Below are 23726 nucleotides of genomic sequence, written 5' to 3' on the forward strand. Positions count from 1 at the left end.
ATAAATTAAAATATAAATGTAGAGAGTAAAAATCTCTCCCCTAATGAATAATCTCTCCCCAAAGGGTAATGTGTTTTCCATAGATATCTCTCCCCCTTTGACATCAAATGCCAAAGTAATATAAATACTAGATACAACCAATTCATAGAACCAATTACAAATACCAATTTATCTAACTACTCCCCCTGAGAAGTAGCTCTCCTTCATCAAAGCCGAATAAAGTTTCTTTGTAAATTTTGTCGGTTTGATGCCGAGCATCCCCTGTCTAAGTCTCTATCGGCAAGGGTATAAACCCAAGCTATTCTCTGAGATATTCAAAAGTTTCCTTAGGCAAAGGTTTAGTAAAAATGTCTGCAATCTGCTCTTTAGTATTCACATAGACCAATTTCACTTCTTTTGCTTCAACACTCTTTCAAAAAATTGTATTTGATAGAAACATGTTTAGTTTCAAAGTGAAATACCGGATTCTTAGATATATCAATTGCTGTCATATTGTCACAGTAGATGATTATAGGTTCATTGCATTTTACCTTTATGTCCTTCAACATTTGCTTAATCCATAATACCTGAGTATAGTTAGTTGCTGCTACAACATATTCTGATTATGTTGTTGATAATGATGTACAACTCTGTTTCTTGCTCAACCATGAAATTAATCTGCTACCAAGAAAGAATGCCCCATCGGTGGTACTCTTTCTATCATCTACATCTCCTGCCCAATTAGCATCGGTGTATGCACATAACTCAAAATTTTCATCTTTAGGATACCATAAACCAAGATTTGTTGTGCCTTATAAATACCGAAAAATCCTTTTCACTGTTGATTCATGATTTTCTCTAGGATTACTCTGAAATCTTGAAACAATACATACTGCATTCATTATATCAGGTCTTGTTTGTGTTAAATACAGTAAACCTCCAATCATGGATTTGTATCTTGTCGGATTAATAGGAGCTGAATCATCCTTCAATGATAATTTGTCATTTGTTGTCGTAGGAGTACTTACTGGTTTAGAGTGTTCCATACCAAATTTCTTCAGTAATTACTTCAAGTACTTTGATTGACATAAGATTATACCTTTACCAGTCTGTGAAATCTGTGCAATCCTAAAAAGAATTTTATCTCCCCAATCATAGACATTTCAAATTCTTCTTGCATTTTATTAGAAAAGTCTTTACACAATCCATCTTCTCCTCCAAAAATGATGTCATCAACAAAAACTTAAATAACCAAAATATCTTCATTACTCACTTTGAAATATAAGTTGTTGTCAGCATTACCTTTAGTGTAACCAAGTTTCATAAGATATTTGTCCAATCTAGCATATCAAGCTCTAGGAGCTTGCTTCAATCCATATAAAGCTTTCGTTAACCTGTAAACCATATCTTTATCATTTGTTAATGAAAATCCATCAGGTTGTTCAATTTAAACTTCCTCTTCAAGATCACCATTCAGAAATGCACATTTAACATCCATTTGATAAAATTTATAATTCTTGTGTGCTGCAAATGCAAGAAATAATCTGACTGCCTCAATTCTAGCTACTGGTGCAAAGGTTTCATTGTAATCAATTCCTTCTTTCTGTGAATATCCCTTACACACTAATCTTTCTTTATTTTTGATTACCTTACCATCTTCATTAAGTTTATTTCTGAATACCCATTTAGTTCCAACTACATTTTTATTTTTAGGCCGGGGAACCAATGTCCATGTATTGTTCTTTTCAATTTGTTCTAATTCATCTTCCATAGCCTTAATCCAATGTTTATCTTCACATGCCTCATTAACAGATGCTGGTTCAATTTGAGAAATTAAACATACCTCTTCATTTGCCAGTCTTTCTCTAGTCATAACTCCTTGATACTTATTCCCAATTATTTGACTTTCAGAATGATTCAATCTAACATACTTGGGTGTGTTCACTTGCTGCTGTTCATCAGTCACTGTGGAATTCTCTGATGATGCCGGTGTAACTGGATCAACATTCTGTAATAGTGCATTCTGTATAGGTTCATTAGTGATTATCTCAACTGCCGTTTCAGAATCCATAGACCTTGAATTTCTTCTAAAGTGTTTATCAATCTTCACATTTGCACTTTCTATGATTTTCTGCAATCTCTTATTAAAAAATCTATATGCTTTGCTTTTAGATGAATACCTAAGAAATATTCCTTCATCACTTCTAGGATCAAACTTGCCAATATACTCATCTCTCCTAATGTAACATTTGCTTCCAAATATTCTGAAGTACTTAAGAGTAGGAATATCACCAAACCATAATTCATAGGGTGTCTTACCGGTTTCACTTTTGATGTGAACTCTGTTGAAAGTGTAAACCGCTATGTTCACTGCTTCTATCCAATATACATGAGGTAGATTTGCTTTTGATATCATGCTTCTAGCTGCATCTAGAATAGTTCTATTCTTTCTTTCCACATGTCCATTTTGCTGAGGTGTCCGGGGTGCTGATAATTGTCTTCTAATTCCATTCACTTCACAAAATGTATTGAACTCCTTAGATGTAAATTCACCTCCTTGATCTGATCTTAAATATTTGATTTTCTTGCCGGTTTCATTCTCTACAAGTTCCTTGAATAATTTGAATTTCCCAAAAGCTTATGATTTCTCCTTGAGAAAGGTGACCCAACAGATTCTAGAATAATCATCAATTATTAGCATAAAGTATCTATCTCCCTGTAGACTTCTTATTCTTGTTGGACCACATAAGTCAGTATGAATTAAATGAAAAACATTATTAGTTTTCTCAGAAATACTTTTGAAAGTTGTTCTAACTTGCTTTCCCAATTGACATCCCTTACATACCAGATTCTGAGGTTTTACAATCTTAGGTAAATCCCTTACTGCCTTAGATGAACTAATCTTCACAATGCAATCAAAATTTACATGACAGAGTCTTTTATGCCATAACCAACTTTCATCAATATGTGCAATCAAGCATGTCTTTTCAATGTTATTCAAATGAAAGATATTACCTCTAGTCTGATTATTGGTTGCAACTTCCAAACCAGTTCTATTCATGATTTTGCATTTACCATTCTTGAATTGTAACTGAAATCCTTTTTCAACTAATTGACCAACACTCGAAAGATTGTGCTTCAAACCTTTAACATAATAAACATTGTCAGTATTGTGGTTACCATCAAAAGATATAGTGCCTTTTCCTCTGATCAAACAAGCTTTGTCATTTGCAAATCTTACTAGACCTCCATTGTATTCCTGAAAGGATAAGAATTTACTTTTATCACCAGTCATGTGTGTGAGCATCCGGAATCTATAATCCATTCATCATTTTCTTCAATTTTAGCTGCCAGGGCCTGTTCTACCAGTGGAATAGTAGGTGCTGGTTGATCTTCAGTTATTGCAACAAAAGCCCATCCACTGTCTCCTATTTTTTCATCAGAATCATCAGTAACTCCTTCATCAACATAGTAACATGATTTGTCTCTATTCTTCTTAAATCTGTATCTTTGATATTCAGGGTTAGGCTTATATGTTCTTTTAGCTTCTTCTCTCAATCTTGCATGTCTGCCCGGACATATAGATGCCATATGACCAATTTTATTACAGTTAAAACATTTAAAAGGTTCTTTATCTTCATACTTACTTCCAATAGGACCTTTAGGAATTTTCCTTGCAAATAGTGTTTCAAGCTCTTCAAGTTCTTCATTTTCTCTTCTGATGTCTTCAAGTTCTTTTGCATAGAGTGCTTTCCAATCAGATTTATTAGTTGATGATGAGGATGCTGTAGATGATGATGCTTTGAAAGCCGAATCTGTCTTAATTGTGGCAACAAGACCAAACTCCTCAAGCTCAAATGCTGAAAGTTTTCCAACCAAGGTATCTCTAGATACTGATGTATTAGGCATAGTTCTCAATTCATTTATAGCAGTTACTTTCATCTTGTATGCCGGTGGAAATTCTCTTAAAACTTTAGAAACAATTTCATCTTCACTTAAGGAACCTCCACAACATTGTATTCCCAAAATAATTTCATTAACCCTTTCCATAAAAGCAAAAAATCTTTCTTCTTCCATTTTCAAAATTTCATACTTGACCTGGAAGCATTCCAGTTTTGCAATTTTGATAGTGGTATCTCCTTCATTCAATGTCTCCAACTTATCCCAAATAGCTTTAGCAGTAGATCGATATGATGATTCCATGATTTGTTGATATGACAAAGCGCTCAAAAGTTCTTCTCTTGCTTTTCAATCATTCTCTTGATCCTTAGCCAATGTAGGTGGATTAGGTTGACCTTGTGTAGGACCAACATAACCATTCTGTCTAACATCCCATATGTCTTTTCCAATGAAATTCAGATGTGTCTCCATTCTGATTTTTCATATACCATAATTAGTTCCATCAAGTTGCAGTCTGTCCTTCCTAAAATAGTTAGTTGCCATAGAATCTCCTCAAGTTGTTAAACTTCTGCAAAAAGAGGACTGAGCTCTGATACCAATTGTTAGGACCCAGAGGCAACTGAGAGGGGGGGGGGGGGGGTGATTCAGTTGTCTAATAATTTTATCTCATATACAATTTTAACCAAACTTGAAACATAATACCGGTAAACCAAACTAGATGCCGGTAAATAGATTAATAGTTAATAATAGTACCGATGAAGCTTAATGCATGAAACATAAAGAGAAACAATATCCAAGAAATATAACACAAAGATTTGTATGTGGAAACCCTGTAAGGGGAAAAACCATGGTGGGAAACCTTACCCACAATCAGATGATACTACTGCAGATAGTATGTATTTACAAATGGTGTCTGCACATGCAGAAAGGCTAGCTGCTTAAAGCTCACTGCTCAATCACAAAATGGGAGTCACACTGACTACAAAATGGATGATTAAATCCAATGATATTGTATTACTCAAAGTGGCATCTTTAATGCTAGATTTAGTACCGGTTAAGCTCCGATTGTCCTCTTCAAACCTTCCTTGAACCTTCAAATGATGACTGCGTGAGTAGCTCATCTTATATTCGCATATACTGAATATCACAACCTTACAATAGCTTATTACATACCATACCCATTTTAATCTCACAATAGAGATCTTACATATATACCAAAACCTAAGACCAAATGTGTAGGTCGGCTCACTAAGAATATTACAATAAAAAACAATTACAACAAGTCAAGATGCGATGCATCATGTCAGCTCAACATCAATATTAATTGATTAAACTATCTCCATAACGTGCCGTGCTGATCTGGAATAGATAATGCACGCCGATCCATAACCTAGACCAATTTGCCGGTAACAACAAATATGTCAACCCGATTAGACCAGTAACCAAATCTTCAAAACCAAGTGTCCAAACCATGTCTTCGACATAACCAAGTGATCTCCAGATGATAACAAGTTATCCTCAGTGCTGGTGAACAATATAACCCGTCGGTGAACCAAATACCGGTAACTATGTATAAGTCACTGAACTTGCTGATGAACATAATCAAAGATCTCTAGAAGGATAAGTGTTGATAAGTGTTGACATCAATGACAAAACCAAGGAACATATCCATAATACCAACAAAATTTAGTACCCCAAATTCTTTTGAGGATTTGTGTAATAGGTTCCCATATTTTATTGCTATTTAAAGAATAGTATCAATTCCAAACATCATCATAGATGTTTTCCTTTTCGCCATTGTTTATCACTCGAGAGAGATGTGGTAAAATGATTTTCTTGCAAGAAGAAATGAAATTGTAACCTTTTGGAAGCTCTCTAAGGGTGAAAATGATTTCCTTTTCAAAATTATCCAAATAATTATATCTCACTATCTTACTCCATTGAGACTTGGAATGGTATTAAAATTTACAAAACATCTTAGCTCTCAAGGTAAGGTTTTGTAATTTTTGATTTCGAATACTTGAACCACCCATGTCTTTAGGGGAGCAAACCTTCTCCCAAGAAAGAAGTGGAATCTTTTCCTTGCTTGAAACATTATCTAACCACACGAAATATCCTAATTTGGACTGGAAATATGTAGAGTTTGACCTTGACATGCACAACACTAACATTTGATATGTGGGAATAATGCTAAAGTATAGATTGGATCATGGTAATTTTACCTGGAAGAGTAAGTTACTTGCTCTTCCAGGAAGATATTTTGTTTTTTGTTGCTGTAAGAACACCATCGCAAAAACTATTGTTGACTTTTCTCATGAAGAATGCGATCCCAATTTATTCACATGGCATACTTTCAATTTGGAAACCCCAGAATTTGGTGAGCCTATTCTAGATAATATTTGAAACATTTAGATAGAAAACCTTTGATTTATCTTTGTTGAAAATATTATTATAAAAAATTATTAAATTTTACTCTAAAAATTAAGAAGTCACTTAAGCTAATATATCTATTTTTAGTTCCCGCCAAGGTAGGATACTATTGCATCCATTCAATCTACTTTTTAATAAATTTAACCAATCAATTCTTATAATTAACATTTTTGACCTAAAAACCTATAGTCTAAGTTTTTTTGTTTTTGTTTTAAATAATTATGAAAATGATAATTTCCTTTCATCCTATTGGTAACAATAACTCTAAAATTCAATTTTCCTAAAAAAATATATAAATTTCTATGCATACAATGCATTAAATAAACATAATGTATTAAAGTTTGTCGGATGTTAGACGAGTAGAAAAAATCAATATCTAAACTGCCAAATTATGTTTCTCAAACCTTGTGGATTCAATATTTTACAAGATATTCAAATCTACAAACATCTTCCTACCTCAAAATTAATAACGTCACATTAGCATCATAAATCATACGCACTCCTCTCATATCAAACAAGAAATTTGCATTAATTAGAAAGTTCTAGTACGTAAAGCCCTTCTGACGTAACAAGAGGTTTGTTTTGAGCGTATATGAAATTGATCTTGATTTGTTGTGTATGAGTTTTTTGTATCAACATTTCAGATCACACTTTGTGATCCATCATCAAGATGATAGAGAGCAAATAGAGAACACGTAGAATTGAAAAGATGAAATTAATAAACAAATGCAATATTGTGGATTGGTCACTTAGTTAAATGAAGATTTTTTTTTATGATTTGTCATTATTTGTATTCTAGTCACTTAATTAAATGAATATTTTTTCTAAGATTTGTCATTATTTGTAATTTAATTTGAGTATGAAGGAAGTTCATAATATTTATTGATTTTTAATAGTAGGAAAAATAAATTGATATGATCTTGTCTTTTTAATAATGAAATGAATTAAATGGAAAATAGTTGTACACTAAGATAAAAAAAGTCATTTTAATAGAGATAATCTAATAGAATATTAATAAATTAAATTTAAATACTTAAAATTTTGAAAGATACTAAATATGATAAATTAATATGAAAATAGACATTTATTAAGAAATAAAAATACATGATTAATCATTGAACAAATCTTAAAAATTTCATTCAAATAAACTTATTACTTGTTTATAAATATGATATTATACAAAGTAATAACTATTACATATTCAAGAATGTATTAGATACACTCTCCTAATTACAAAATTTTACCATGTTTCCTTCTAATATTTTTATTGGTCTTGATACTTTGATATAATATTCTCTTGGCTTTTATCTAATAAAAAAGATAAAATTATAAATTAGATTGAATTTTTAAAGAACTAACAATTTAAATCATTATGAGCAAACTAGTTGTACATAGTTTCAAATTGACAAATTTGATGTCACATTCTACACATACCATAATAGATCCAATACTTATTATATATTCAAGAATGCATTACATACACTTTCCTGCTAAGAAACTTGTCATTTTGCCTTTCAATACATTTAATTAGTCTTAAAATTTTATATAATTTTTTCTTAACCTTTATTTAATTAAAAATATAAGATTACAAATTTGATTGGATTCTTCCATAAATAATAATGCACATACTATTGATGATGAAATTAATTGTACCTCATACCTCATTTCATATATGTGTTTGAGTGTGTGAGAGAGAGAATAATCGACTAAATTAATTTTATATTATAAAAAGAAAAAAATTACATTATTCACAAAAAATGTGGGTCGTAAAAGGCACACCCTTTAAGTAAGACCAAACACAAAGGAGAAGATGAAAAGAATAAAATAAAAATGCTTAGGGTTCACCTTCTCCCCCTACTCTTATACATTATCAAAATTAGAGTTATCAATGATAGACTTGAGTGAGATCCTCAAAGCTTTATACAATTTTTCACCAAGTACCTATTATTTTAGTTCAAAGTCAGAATCTATAAGTTGGTAATGTAACATCAAACTACTAATCTCACATAATCCTAACTCTAAATACATATCTTAACACTACTGGCAAGAACCTGATGCTTTGCGTCCCTTGTTTATTAGGTAAAATAGGTTTTTTAGATATCAGTATAATTTTGAGCAAATTAATTTTTAAACTATTGTGTAGAAAATATTTTTTTGGATTATTTAATGTGTAGAAAATGATTTAACCGATCAAAAAAAAATATATCGCTTGATGAATTATACATAAAAAATTGTTATTGATTATTTGAGAGCTATCTTACCATTACTTAGTGTGATTGGTTTTAAGAGCTATCTTATGTATTAAATTTTATTTATTAATATTAATTAGTGTGACTGGTAAAATGAGTGTAGTAAGCTACATTTAGTGAGAGGATAGTAACAATAACAAAAATAATCTTCCCATATAGATCTCTCTTTCCCTCCTCTCTCTCTTTCTCCCCCTATTTATCTCTCTCTCTCTACATATCTTATTGTATATCTCTACTCTTACTATATCTCACCATCTATATCTCTTTATCTCTCTCCCCCTCCCTATTTCTCTATGTCTCTCTATCTTTTCCTCTCTATTTACCTATCTCACTCTATCTTCCTATCTCCCCTCTGTCTCTAAACATGTCCGCCCCTTCTCTCTCTCTTTCTTTCCCTTTCTAGATCCCTCTATATCTATATCTATTTGCCTCTCTATCTATATATCTCCATATTTCTTCTTCCTCCTTTTTTACTTTCCGCTCTAAACTAATAAAACACAAAGAATTGAATATCCGATTGATATTAAACTAGAAACACCACAATTTATAATTGATGCTATAGTTTAACAACTTCCATAATTGATTCAATTGATTTCTAAACTAATTCCTATAATAGTAGATCTTGCAACATAACTGAGACATGTGGCGTATTTAATTGAGACATGTGGTTTAGTTTATTCATTTTTCCTAACACTCCTCCTTAATGAATAAAGTACACTAATATTCATTAAGATTACACTATATTGCCTTTCATCTACATACAATTGTTCTTGCTGAATGTCATTGCACACTATCGAAGGATCTATGCCAGTGTTAAACGAAACTGAGCTTTAACTTGACAACCAATTTTTGTTGACTGTCAATTTTCCAGAAGGGTCTCATTTTGTGTTGCATTTCTTACAACACTATCTACCTCATTCATAGACCTCTGTCATATGTAGACCATATTTACAAATATGGGTGAGGTCATCTCATAACACCTCGTCTTTAATCACCTCTCACACGGATTGGTGGCATTGCATCTAACCATGACTTATATATCCCTTCCCTTGGCACTCTTCATACTTTTCTATTCTCATCCTTGACACTTCCAATAAGTCACTTATATTTTTGTGACATTTACAATGCAATTATTAAACTGCTTACATAGGTTCTTTACACGAATCTCTTAGTGCAACTCGCAGTAGCAAGATTACAACTCACCATTAGAACTCTCTCACAATAATAGAATGAAACATAATGCATAATCAAACACAAACAATAGAGCAACAACTTAGTGCAAGAAGTTGGCTAAAAACACAATGAGAGATCCAATAATAACAACTGTAACAAAGGGCACCCCATCACAAAACCAACACTTGTAGTCTCAACAAAACAAACCATTGCAACAACAAATACAAATTGTTCTACTCCTGCCGCTGATAATTTCTAACTTATCACAAATCTTTTAACAACACAAACAATGTTGTTTTGAGATCTCTCCAACCGTTGAAAGCACAACTCTAATGGATACAAGATACCTGAAGCACAAGTTTCTCAAAAAAAGAATTGAATATCTACAAACTCTTCTATATAACTGGCTTTGATACCATGACAAAACACAAAGAATTGAATATCTGATTGATATTAAACTAGAAATGTTACAATTTATAATTGATGCTGAAGTTTAACAACTTCCATAATTGACTCAATTGATTTCTAAACAAACTCCTATAATATTGGATCTTGCAACATAAACGAGACACAATTAAGACATGTGGCCTAGTCAATTGAGACGTGGTTTAGTTTATTCATTATTCCTAATATAAACTAACCACACTATTGATAGGAACTTGACGTCTCTTGTTTAATAATAATATTATATTGTTTATCTAGTCATGCAAGAAAATTATAAAAAAGACAATACTTCTCTTAATAAATTTAATAGCCACAAAATTTGATGTTAGATATTTATTATAAGACGATTTTCATGCAATTTTCTTAGAAACTGTCCTACATTTTGCCCCGTTTCCCGGTCAAGATTCTTAGAAGGCAGATTTTAAATGGAGCCCCGTCCACTGACTGTAACCCCCGGAGGGGACCGTTTCTAGTAACTTTCCCATTTCTGAGTCAAGATTTTTCTTCCTACTATAGAAGAATCGCAAATGGGGTATGACTGTAAAGTAAAATAGGGGAAAGGACCCAGTAGTTGAGCATGTACCAATTGTTGTGAGGGTTGTTGATACCTTTTGTTCCAAAAATTGAACAAATAAAACCTATTGTTTGAAACAAAAAATATCAATTTTTGTTAGGAAATGTACCAACAGTTGTTAGGAAATGTACCAATAGTTGTTAAGAAATGTACTAATATTGTAAAAAGTAACCAATCAGGTGATGCCATGTCAGCTGCACAACTATTAGGGTCTCTTTTGCACGCCTATTGGTCTCACTTTTTTTTGGGGCTGTTTTGGACACCTTGGCAAAAAGCATGCTGATGTGGCATCATATTTGATGACGTGGCCCTGAAACCTTAGTTATTAGCAGGGGACTTGCCAAGTAAGCTGCTGTAAAAAAATCGAAGTGATTTGAAATTTCCAAGTAGGATTTTGAGAAGCGCGAAGTTAGGGTGCACGACTACTGGGTCCTTTCCCCTAGATGATCTAAAATCTCCATTACACCACTTTAAACTTTTTCTAAAAGCCTATTTTTAAATGATTTGGGCATGACTGGAATCTTTTACCCCAATCGAGGTTTGTAGATTAATGTGGGAGCTCACTAATTCATAGAAAATATACAAATTTTCTGCAATCTATGTATTTTGTTAAGGTTAATGTGAAGTTAAAGGATATGCGAATCGCACATGGGGTATGACCGTAAAGTAAAATAGGCGGTCAATCTCCTTTAAACATTTTTAGAATCCACTTTTTTAATGATTTGGGCATGACTGGAATCTTTTGCCCCACCCGAATTTTGGAGGTTAATGTTTTTACAATCTATGTATGTAATATGTCTGCAAACATTTTTCTAAGATTAACATAAAGCAAGAAATGGCTCAAGCACGAGCAAAGATAAGAACAATCTTGAGTATTGATGGAGGAGGCGTTAGGGGACTTATTCCTGCCCAAGCTCTCGAGTTCTTAGAGGCCAAACTTCAGGTACCCATCAACAAATATTCATATATGAATCCAGAACTTAAAATCAGTCAGAAGTCGAGAAGTTAAAGGATATCATTTTCTAGTCCCCTGTATTGCAATGTTCTTCTAGGAATAATTTAGTTGAATTCATCAGTAAAAAGCAGTTGAGAATGAAAGAAATTTCTTCTGTTATCGATAGGACTGACTTCTCACTGTCTTGAAAGTTCCATTACACGTTCATTGTGGTTGTTTTGACTAGGAATTAGATGGACCAGGTGCCAGATTGGCAGACTATTTTGATCTTATAGCTGGTACTAGCACTGGAGGACTGATGACTGCCATGATAGCTTCTCCAAATGCCCACAACCGTCCCCTGTTTTCTTCCAAAGAAATGACGAATTTCTACAAAAAGTGGCTTCCTGAAATTTTTCCACAGACGTTCGTACATACTCTCTAGTTGGTATTGTTGTATTAATCTTGTAATATTTTTACTGTGTTTGTCTGATTCATATTAAAATTCTGATAGGATTTGGAGTCGTTTTCGAAAAGCCAAGAGTTACATCCGTGGCTGCAAATACTCAGGGCAGTGCCTCCACATGATCCTTCATGAAAACATTCCAACACTACGTCTAAGCGAGACAATGACCAATGTGCTGATACCCACTTTTGATGTGAAACTGCATCAGCCAGTCATTTTCTCCACGTTGCAGGTGAAGTCTCTAATTATTTTACTACATTAATTGTGTGTTTGAAAATAGAAAATTCTCATACAAAACTGGTCAGAATTAGAGGCCCTTGATGTAGATCGACATCTGCTATGTAGTCTACAGAAATAAAATTTAGGCATTCAACTTTAAGCTTATAGATTGTGGGATCCCAGGATTTTGTAAACCATCAGTTAACAGGTCTGGATCTAACTGAATGTCTTACTATATATATACAGGCTAAGGAAAATGCTCTTAAGGATCCATTTCTGAAAGATGTATGCATTGGTACATCTGCAGCTCCTACTTTTCTTCCACCCCACTACTTTAAAACACATGATCAATCTTCTGGAAGATCTAGAAGTTTTCACTTGATAGATGGAGGGATCGCTGCCAACAATCCTGTAAGTAATCACGATGAAATTTTATTAAGACAGGAAACCCAAATTAGACTACCAAATATATAAATGAGCTATACAGTTGTAGAATAAACATTTTCAGTTATCTTTGAAAATTAGAAATTCTTAACAGAGTAAGTAAATTATGAGTCGTCTGTCCACATTTGGGTATTTCAGTAGTCTTGTCTGTCCACATTTGGATATTTCAATTTACATTTTCACTAGCCATCACTATCTATAATTGCAGATAAAAATAGTTTATAGAAGGCTATCAAATCGACAAATAGAAGAACAATATTGAGTTGCTAATCCCTAGGCCCAAATTACTTTTCCTTCGGCATTTTTATTGGAGACTAGCCAAACTATTTACCCTTTGATTATAGCCCGGGGTGTAAATAGTGTTCTCTTAATTTGTCTTTGATTATAGGCGAACTATTTACCATTTGATACAAAAATATGCACAATTTAAGAAGTAGCAGACAAAAGGAGAAAAACCCATTTTCCAGGAGATGGTCAACGACGCAATTTTTTTTCTCTTCCCCTCAAAACAAAGGGCCAAAGAACAACAGGTCACAGATTTCAACCAAAAAATACTTTAAGCTACCCAATTTATTTATTTATTTTAAAGGCGTATTGTAAACAAACCATTCCAATTTTTGTTAAATCTGATCACCGTACTTTGTAGCGTGGTGGCCGCCTGATTCAGCCTTAAGTTTTAACAAACTCTTCAAATTTCCTTGCTAGAGCCGCCTTTTCTTTTGACCCTTTGTTTTATGGTTCATGAGATCTGGGTGGTGAGGATTTAAAGACATTAAATTTTCAGTTTATAGTATTAGTTTCTGGATTAATTGTGTAAGATTTGTTTATTATCAATATTTTTGTGTCATATTTTATGATCCATTGTAGAATAGTACAGAGTTAGAGTAGTTTCTAGATTAACTGTGTAAGATTTGTTTAGTATCAACATTCTGATTACACTTGTGATCTATTATCAAAATAAGATGATCCATCATAGAGGTAATAGAGTAGATTCAGTCAATATTTCAGATCATACTTGGTGATCCATTATCAGGATAGTAGAGAGTTAGACAGGTCACACTTGGTGATTTATCTTCAAAATGATAGAGTAAATTTATTTAGTATCAACGTTTCGCCATCACGAAGATAATAGAGAGCTACTACTACTATTATGATGACAGATCACTCAGTTTGACTCAAAATTTTGATACTAAACAAATCTTACACAAATGAATTAAAAAATTACTTATATTCATAATCTATATTTATGGCTCTTATAGCTGTTCACAGTTACAGATATAGCAGTTTGGGATAGTCGTTGGCTTGAAACTCTCTCTAGATCTGATTGAACTTTTTGTTGCCAGTACCTAAAAATAGAGGAATTATATTGGAAAACACCAAATGTTTTTTGAGTAGATATTCGACCGAGTTTATCTCACACTCTAAACTCTTCGTCATGTTTCTCATCTTTCTATTTAGCAAGATAGACATCAAAATTTTCAGTGACCCACACGTTTGAAACCATAGATCACTGTCATAAACATTCAAAACGTCCCGACTTTGTACAATCTACACATGCCGATGCCCCATCAATGACTCAGAGAGATGTTTTGAATAGAAAAGTTTCTCCCTTATGTGGTAGGGTTTGAAACCCCAACCCCCTACTTTTTGGCCGTGGCTATTTTGGTTTAAAAAAGGTTTCGACTATATTGCCGTACACTGAAAATAACCTTCATTTTATACACGGGGTATAGCGACCGCAGTGCTTCTGTTGAGCCCTGCAACCATTCTGAGTCTATTCTACAATTATTGTGTCTGCATAATATACATTGACTTCAAAAAAGTAATAATTTTTTAAAACTTTTTATGTTTAATATTTTGGTTTTATAATTAAAAATTGTATTTTTGTCTATAATGAGTATGTCAAAGAGGTGTAAAAGGTCAATTAGGAATTTGAGTTTTCTTTTTTATACATTCTTGAAATGTATGAATTCAATTGGCAAGTTGTTAAGCAAATGATGATGTGTGCAATCAAGGTCTTGATGGACAAGTGATAGTTTCAAATTGACTACACATCCACTTAGATCAATTGTGTCAATTATTTAACATTAGCATTCTAAGTGCAACATACATAGAACACATTGGTAGTGCCTAGATTGTAGCCCTCAAAATTTACAAAAAAATATTTCCTAATCTACTTTGTATACTTTTCCTATTTAGAACTCTCACACATAATTGATCTGAAATAATTTCAATATACCAAAATGCTCTTTGTGTTGTATATTTAACTCCCTTCTATTTAGGTTATTTACTCAAAACTATCACAATCCAAAAATTTCTTAATTATAAGTTTCCTATTTAATTGAATTATAACGTTAAGAAAATTTGTGAATCCATAAAAACTTCCTAATACCCCCAAAAAGGGAACAAAATAGTTAATGTTGCTAGGTTCTTGATGTCATAAAGTTCATGAATTAGAAAATTTTGTGAAAGTGCAAAGTGGTCTGGTAGGTTGCAAAAAGTGCAACAAAGAGAACAAAGATAAGAACTGCAAAATAAATAAAGAAGAAAACAAAATGTAAAGTCACAAAGTTTGCAATGCAATTTTCCCTATCAAGAAAAGAACACAAAAGTGGCCAAGTTTTAAATTTTGTAAGTTATGAATTTGTAAAAGTTGTTCAAGTGTGACAAGGTTCATGACAAGCCCAAAATTGTGAGAAGATGGGGAAAAGGTAATGAAAGGTGTCATAGATTTCATCATTTCATAAACACCCCTACAAAAGTCAAATTAGAAGATCTCACCAAAGACATATTAAGCACCAAAAACCTTGTACTCCCATTTTCATATTTTCATCTATTTGCCTACAACTTTAGGACTCTTTCGTACCAAGTTAATTGAAGGCACCCTTCCAAGGATGTTTCTATAGGTTTTGTGTGCATTTATTACACAAGTTACTTTAGATAAGATCAATGTTACTACAAAGGATATTTGCATGTCCAAAAGAACACTTTTTCACGCCTTCTAGGTACACCCAAGCATGCATGGATGTGACTTTAGGTACGATTCGATAAGAAAAAATGCCCAAGAGGTATGAGTGTCCTCTATAGCATACCACTTCAATCATTTTTGAGTTTAATGTATATTTTCTTGCCCCACTTCATTGATCACAAATTCAACAACTTACAAGGACTATAAGTGGGTTTTCATTCTTCAAGGAGTTGGTCATTTTTTATTTTTAATCATCATAGTGTAAAGAATATTCTAGGGTTCCAATACTTGCACATCCATTCACAATCTAAGAGATACATTCTACAAGTAATAGAAAGATAGCTCATATAAGTAGATATATTTTAATCATGCGTCGCATTGGGTAGTTGCAAGCATTTTAGAGAACTATAAGCTAAGAGGTGTGATAGGTTATTCTTTGTTTATAATTTTCTCTCACCATATAATTTATTCAGTGTCTCTATCATGTAAAACTAATCAATGATGTAATATTTTAATTCATTAAGTTGCTATTTGTAATAGTCTTTTTCTTATTATCCAAGAAAGGTTTCAAGTTTTGACAAGGATAATTAAGTATACTAGATTATTTGGTATCATAATTTATTTTTGTTTCTTATGCTTAATTTTGTAACTCATATAAATATTTAGTCTTAAAAACTTGATCTCCATACACCTTTAAAAGAATAAGCAATAGTAATGTGATAGAAAGTAGGTTTTACCTAGTTTATGACTAATTGTTACACCTATTAAATATATGTAAAAAGCCTTTAAAAAATTATCCTAAGAGGTCATATTTTTTATATTTTATGCAAGCACTACCATATGGTGTAGTTACCTTCATTAATACTCCAAAAAAAAATATTACACACTGGTAGCCTCATAGCTGAGGCAATATCAAGATAATAATATACATCCTTATGCTGTTTAGTCTCGAAAACTTAATACTAGAAACTTTAGTTATCAGGGAGATGATACTTGAAGAAGCCCATCCCAATACCCAGATTGAGTATCCTTTTTCTGACATTTTCAGGAAACATTTCTGCATTGCTCCCCATTATACTGAATAGTTACTCTTCCTCCAGAACACCTTTACGAAAAGCATTCCATGCCGTAATAGCTGCTTGCAGCGAAACCTCCTTGGCCTCATGCGCCCTCCATTTGAAGAATGCCGCCAAACAGTCATTGATGTTATCAAAGATAGAGTCAGCAATTTTGGGCCAGTTGTAGTCGACTACCAATCTGTTTCCAATCTCAAAACCTTCTTGATGCAGAGAGATCAACTCTGGAACTCTCCCTAAGGTTTAAAACAACTCAAGGAGACACATCAAAGGATCCTCTACATGCTAGGTGATTCAAAACCAAACTCAACTCAACACACCCAACCAAGGATAACATCAAAATGGTTTGTTCCAACACCTCTATTGGTCTTAACACATCCCAAACACCATAAGACAAGGTTCTACACACCCCCAAACTCAGACTCAAACTCATAAACCAAACTTGCTCTTCTAGGCTCTATTCCTTGTAGCCTCCAAATCGGGTATTTTCAACTTTTCTCCAAATCATCCCAAAACACTTGACAAACAAATTACATATTTAGACACCCATTTGGATGTTACACAACATATCAGAAAACCAATATAGGTTGTTTTGGACGGACCCTTTGCTGTCCTCAAATGTGCCCCTTTTTAGCCTTAAAAAACCACCCACTTTACAAAGGAAGTACCAACAAAACTTAACACCAGATTAAACCCTTTTGTACAGTCTCTTACTATGTTCCCAAACCAAGGATTTTTCAGGTCTTAGGTCTTGGTTGCACTCCTAGATACCCAAACACCAAAAACCTCACTAAATCACCCTTTTCCCTAGGGCTTTCTAGAAATATCACTTCCAATCACTTCCAAGGCTCAACCAAAGTTCAAACACCTTTAAAATGGTGTGTCTAGACACTTCAATGCATAAAATACCCCCCTTGTTCAATTAGATTCTCTGCTGCTACACTCTAGCCTTCATTTTCACTCATTTCCAGTCACTTTTCTTCAACTTTCATGCAACTTTCATGGTGTACACCTGCACTCTTCACTCCTTCCTGTCAATCATGGGTTAGTAAACTATTGTACATGTTATTTGGCATCCATCCTATGAGAATCAGACCTGTACATTCATAGGATGGATCCTTACATGCTTGGAAATTCACAAATTAGTGAAAAAAATCACTGTCTTTTCTGGGACAGTCAGCAATAAATAAAAATATGATACTTTCAAGACTTCAAAAATGCACTCAATACATCAAAGGAATAACCAATAAACCCCCAATGTACAGCAATGATGATCCCTTAGCCTTTCAAATGAACAAAGGAGGACACCAAGGACTAAGGAGAGTGATATGACATCACTAGAGGTCAATTGGAATGTTTTGAAGCCTATAATGGCCTATTGTAATGTTGAATTCAATAAATTATGTAAAAATCCTAAAGGTCCTGATAAAGGCCCTAAGGACCAAAATGCAATGTAATAGGATGATGGAGTCTAGATAGGTTGGATAGGAGTTTATTGTGATTTAATGATCTTATTATGTCAAAATAAGTTGAATGGGATAGGTTTTAGTTGATTAAAAGTATTAGAAATAAAGTTGAAAATTCAAATTTTGAATTTCAACAACTAGTTCCAGTTTTGGTGGGAAATAAGTTTTAGAGTTGTTTTGACATTTTAATCACTTGGATTAGTTGGAGATTGGTTGGAGTTGGTTGGGGAAGGTCTTATAAAGTCTCTAAAGTAATTTTTGTGTGTTTGGATGATGCTGGTACGGACTTGTACGGACTGTCTCAGAAAATTAATTAAAAAACTCTTTATTTGCTGTCAAATCCTTGTTTTTTCATGCTTTCTTTGCATTGAAAGGCTAAGGGATCATCATTGCTGTACATTGGGGGTTTATTGGTTATTCCTTTGATGTATTGAGTGCATTTTTGAAGTCTTGAAAGTATCATATTTTTATTTATTGCTGACTGTCCCAGAAAAGACAGTGATTTTTTTCACTAATTTGTGAATTTCCAAGCATGTAAGGATCCATCCTATGAATGTACAGGTCTGATTCTCATAGGATGGATGCCAAATAACATGTACAATAGTTTACTAACCCATGATTGACAGGAAGGAGTGAAGAGTGCAGGTGTACACCATGAAAGTTGCATGAAAGTTGAAGAAAAGTGACTGGAAATGAGTGAAAATGAAGGCTAGAGTGTAGCAGCAGAGAATCTAATTGAACAAGGGGGGTATTTTATGCATTGAAGTGTCTAGACACACCATTTTAAAGGTGTTTGAACTTTGGTTGAGCCTTGGAAGTGATTGGAAGTGATATTTCTAGAAAGCCCTAGGGAAAAGGGTGATTTAGTGAGGTTTTTGGTGTTTGGGTATCTAGGAGTGCAACCAAGACCTAAGACCTGAAAAATCCTTGGTTTGGGAACATAATAAGAGACTGTACAAAAGGGTTTAATCTGGTGTTAAGTTTTGTTGGTACTTCCTTTGTAAAGTGGGTGGTTTTTTAAGGCTAAAAAGGGGCACATTTGAGGACAGCAAAGGGTCCGTCCAAAACAACCTATATTGGTTTTCTGATATGTTGTGTAACATCCAAATGGGTGTCTAAATATGTAATTTTTTTGTCAAGTGTTTTGGGATGATTTGGAGAAAAGTTGAAAATACCCGATTTGGAGGCTACAAGGAATAGAGCCTAGAAGAGCAAGTTTGGTTTATGAGTTTGAGTCTGAGTTTGGGGGTGTGTAGAACCTTGTCTTATGGTGTTTGGGATGTGTTAAGACCAATAGAGGTGTTGGAACAAACCATTTTGATGTTATCCTTGGTTGGGTGTGTTGAGTTGAGTTTGGTTTTGAATCACCTAGCATGTAGAGGATCCTTTGATGTGTCTCCTTGAGTTGTTTTAATCCTTAGGGAGAGTTCCAGAGTTGATCTCTCTGCATCAAGTGGTATCAGAGCATCAGTAAAAGATCTGGTGAAGGTTTGGTAAGGGTAGTTATGGCACCTAAGAATCAATTGGCAAGAGAACTAGAAGAATTGAAGGAAATCCTAGAAAGGGAAAGAAGGGAAAGAAGGGAACAAGATGCAGCAAGAGAGCAGGCTAAAGTAAGAGAAGAAAGACAATGGAGAAGAGAAAGAGAGAATATGCAAGCAAGGATAGAAAACCTTGAGAGGGATAGAAGAAGAAGAATGGAGCAAGACAACATAGGGAACAATGATGAAGAAGAAGTGAATGAGGTAGCAGACCAAGAGCAGCCAACAAATGACATAGATGACCCTGAAGAAAGAAGGTTGGTTAGATTGTTGAAGGCAGTACAAGGTAGTGGAGGTAAGAGTCATATTGATTTGCCTATCTATCAGGGGAAGATGGATAGTGAAGAGGTGTTGGGATGGCTTGATGCCTTGGATAACTATTTTGAGTTTGAAGAAATGGAAGAGGAGAAGAAAGTGAAATTTGCAAAGACAAAGTTGAGAGGTACAGCATTGACATGGTGGACTAGTTTTCAAAATGATAGGATGGTAAGAGGATTAACAAAAGTGTCTACATGGTCAAGGATGAGAAGTTTGATGAAGGAGCAGTTCCTACCTTCTGATTATACCATTCATGTGAAGAGGATGAGGCAAAATCTGAAGCAAAAAGAAATGGATGTAATGGCTTATACTGAGCAATTTCACAAGCTTAGTATTAGAGGAGGATATGAGGAAGAAGAGGAGAAAATAGCCAGGTATATAAATGGCTTGAGATACAACTTACAAGATGAGATTGGTCTACAAGTACCTAGAACCTTGGGTGAATGCTATCAGTTGGCCATTAGGGCTGAGGAGAAGTTGAAGAGAAAACAAGAAAGATCAAGTAATGGTGGAAGAGGAGGCATTTCTAATAGAGGAAGAGGTAATAGAGATCAAGGGCAAGGCAACAATGAGAAAGGCAAGGAAAGTTTTTCAGAACCAAGAGGAGGATACAACCCTAGAGGTGGTAGATTTGGAGGAGGAAGAGGAAGTGGAATCTTTACAGGTAAGTGTTTTCATTGCAATGAGATTGGGCACCAATCATTCAGATGCCCTAAGTGGAATGAATCAGAACAAGGCAGAGATAGAAGAGTGTATATGGTACAAGAAGATGAGAAGAAAGAAGAATCAAAGAGAGTAGACCCAGTTCTTGAAGGTGACTTCTTGATGGTAAGGCAAGGTGAGAAACTTCAGCAAGAACCAAAGGTAACAATCTTTAGAACTACTTGTTTATGCAAAGGAAAGATATGTAAGGTAATCATTGATTCAGGATCACATAGTAATCTTGTGTCTCTTGATATAATAACCAAGTTAGGAATTGTACCATTTGACCATCCTAATCCCTACAAGGCCACTTGGGTTACCCAACAGCAGCATGTAGAGGTTAGTTTGAAGGCTTATGTGAATTTTTCTATTGGTCCATATCAGGATAAGATGTTATGTGATGTGGTCCCTATGACTTGTGCACATTTGATCTTAGGAAGACCTTGGCAGCATAGTAGAAGGACACTCCATGATGGTTTTGATAACACATATATGGTTCATAAAGATGGTCAGAAGTATAAATTGAATCCTTTACCTTTGGGGGTCTTGAAAGAGCATCCTATAATATGTTTTGGTGAGCATTTACCAATGATACAACAGGGTACAAAACACGAAGATACTGGTTGGAAGGAAGACGGTAATTTGCAGCAGACTATGAGAAAAAACAGTCCTCTTCATGATGATTTATGGGATTTGTCTTTTGTGCAAATTGGTTTAGTAAAATGTCCTATTGTTGAGCAGGGATATGTGGGTGTGAAAGAGAAGTTGCAGGTACAGCAAGTGGATTAGAGAAGAGCAGATGTACAGACTAGTTATGAGCAGCCATGTCCTAGACAAGGACACACCAAAGCATGTTTTGTTTCTAATCCATTTTGTGATGTGAGTACAGGTTGGAAAGGAAGGAAGCAGGTCACATTTGGGGACTATCTGATCCCTACTCAAAGGATGATAGCAAAAAGAAATCAGACTGATCATTGGAGCAATTCTTGGGACAAGAATTTTCTTATTGGTGGGGAGTATGATGCCGGAGCATCCAGGAGGGCAAATGAACAAAGGAGGACACAAAGGACTAAGGAGAGTGATATGACATCACTAGAGGTCAATTGGAATGTTTTGAAGCCTATAATGGCCTATTGTAATGTTGAATTCAATAAATTATGTAAAAATCCTAAAGGTCCTGATAAAGGCCCTAAGGACCAAAATGCAATGTAATAGGATGATGGAGTCTAGATAGGTTGGATAGGAGTTTATTGTGATTTAATGATCTTATTATGTCAAAATAAGTTGAATGGGATAGGTTTTAGTTGATTAAAAGTATTAGAAATAAAGTTGAAAATTCAAATTTTGAATTTCAACAACTAGTTCCAGTTTTGGTGGGAAATAAGTTTTAGAGTTGTTTTGACATTTTAATCACTTGGATTAGTTGGAGATTGGTTGGAGTTGGTTGGGGAAGGTCTTATAAAGTCTCTAAAGTAATTTTTGTGTGTTTGGATGATGCTGGTACGGACTTGTACGGACTGTCTCAGAAAATTAATTAAAAAACTCTTTATTTGCTGTCAAATCCTTGTTTTTTCATGCTTTCTTTGCATTGAAAGGCTAAGGGATCATCATTGCTGTACATTGGGGGTTTATTGGTTATTCCTTTGATGTATTGAGTGCATTTTTGAAGTCTTGAAAGTATCATATTTTTATTTATTGCTGACTGTCCCAGAAAAGACAGTGATTTTTTTCACTAATTTGTGAATTTCCAAGCATGTAAGGATCCATCCTATGAATGTACAGGTCTGATTCTCATAGGATGGATGCCAAATAACATGTACAATAGTTTACTAACCCATGATTGAAAGGAAGGAGTGAAGAGTGCAGGTGTACACCATGAAAGTTGCATGAAAGTTGAAGAAAAGTGACTGGAAATGAGTGAAAATGAAGGCTAGAGTGTAGCAGCAGAGAATCTAATTGAACAAGGGGGGTATTTTATGCATTGAAGTGTCTAGACACACCATTTTAAAGGTGTTTGAACTTTGGTTGAGCCTTGGAAGTGATTGGAAGTGATATTTCTAGAAAGCCCTAGGGAAAAGGGTGATTTAGTGAGGTTTTTGGTGTTTGGGTATCTAGGAGTGCAACCAAGACCTAAGACCTGAAAAATCTTTGGTTTGGGAACATAATAAGAGACTGTACAAAAGGGTTTAATCTGGTGTTAAGTTTTGTTGGTACTTCCTTTGTAAAGTGGGTGGTTTTTTAAGGCTAAAAAGGGGCACATTTGAGGACAGCAAAGGGTCCGTCCAAAACAACCTATATTGGTTTTCTGATATGTTGTGTAACATCCAAATGGGTGTCTAAATATGTAATTTTTTTGTCAAGTGTTTTGGGATGATTTGGAGAAAAGTTGAAAATACCCGATTTGGAGGCTACAAGGAATAGAGCCTAGAAGAGCAAGTTTGGTTTATGAGTTTGAGTCTGAGTTTGGGGGTGTGTAGAACCTTTTCTTATGGTGTTTGGGATGTGTTAAGACCAATAGAGGTGTTGGAACAAACCATTTTGATGTTATCCTTGGTTGGGTGTGTTGAGTTGAGTTTGGTTTTGAATCACCTAGCATGTAGAGGATCCTTTGATGTGTCTCCTTGAGTTGTTTTAATCCTTAGGGAGAGTTCCAGAGTTGATCTCTCTGCATCACTTCTTCCTGCGATCCCAAGGTTTGTACAATCGGGGTGAAGAACCAGTTATATATTCTCTCATCATGAAAGTGATTATCTCTGCTATGACTAGATTCGATAACCATTCTGACTGCGTTTTTTATGCCCCCATGATCACATTTGAACAGGCGGCAACATTGCTATTCCAGA

The 23726-nt window shown here is 34.2% G+C and overlaps 1 protein-coding gene across 6 annotated transcripts in view; it reads left to right on the top strand.

Moving 5' to 3' along the window:
* Nucleotides 1-11429: 11429 nt before the first annotated feature.
* Nucleotides 11430-23726, top strand: part of LOC131030353 (patatin-like protein 2) — a 94674-nt gene continuing 82377 nt past the window's right edge. Inside the window, exons 1-4 of one of the 6 annotated variants that reach the window (XM_057961122.2) lie at nt 11430-11692; nt 11931-12109; nt 12198-12381; nt 12615-12779. In XM_057961122.2, the coding sequence (XP_057817105.1) occupies nt 11585-11692; nt 11931-12109; nt 12198-12381; nt 12615-12779 (636 nt within the window). In that variant the 5' untranslated portion in view covers nt 11430-11584. The remainder of the gene's footprint in view (nt 11693-11930; nt 12110-12197; nt 12382-12614; nt 12780-23726) is intronic. The other 5 variants (XM_057961123.2, XM_057961126.2, XR_009102893.2 and 2 more) reach the window with 5 other exon arrangements.

The sequence above is a fragment of the Cryptomeria japonica genome, chromosome 1, assembly GCF_030272615.1.
Source record: "Cryptomeria japonica chromosome 1, Sugi_1.0, whole genome shotgun sequence".
Taxonomy (NCBI): Eukaryota; Viridiplantae; Streptophyta; class Pinopsida; order Cupressales; family Cupressaceae; genus Cryptomeria; species Cryptomeria japonica.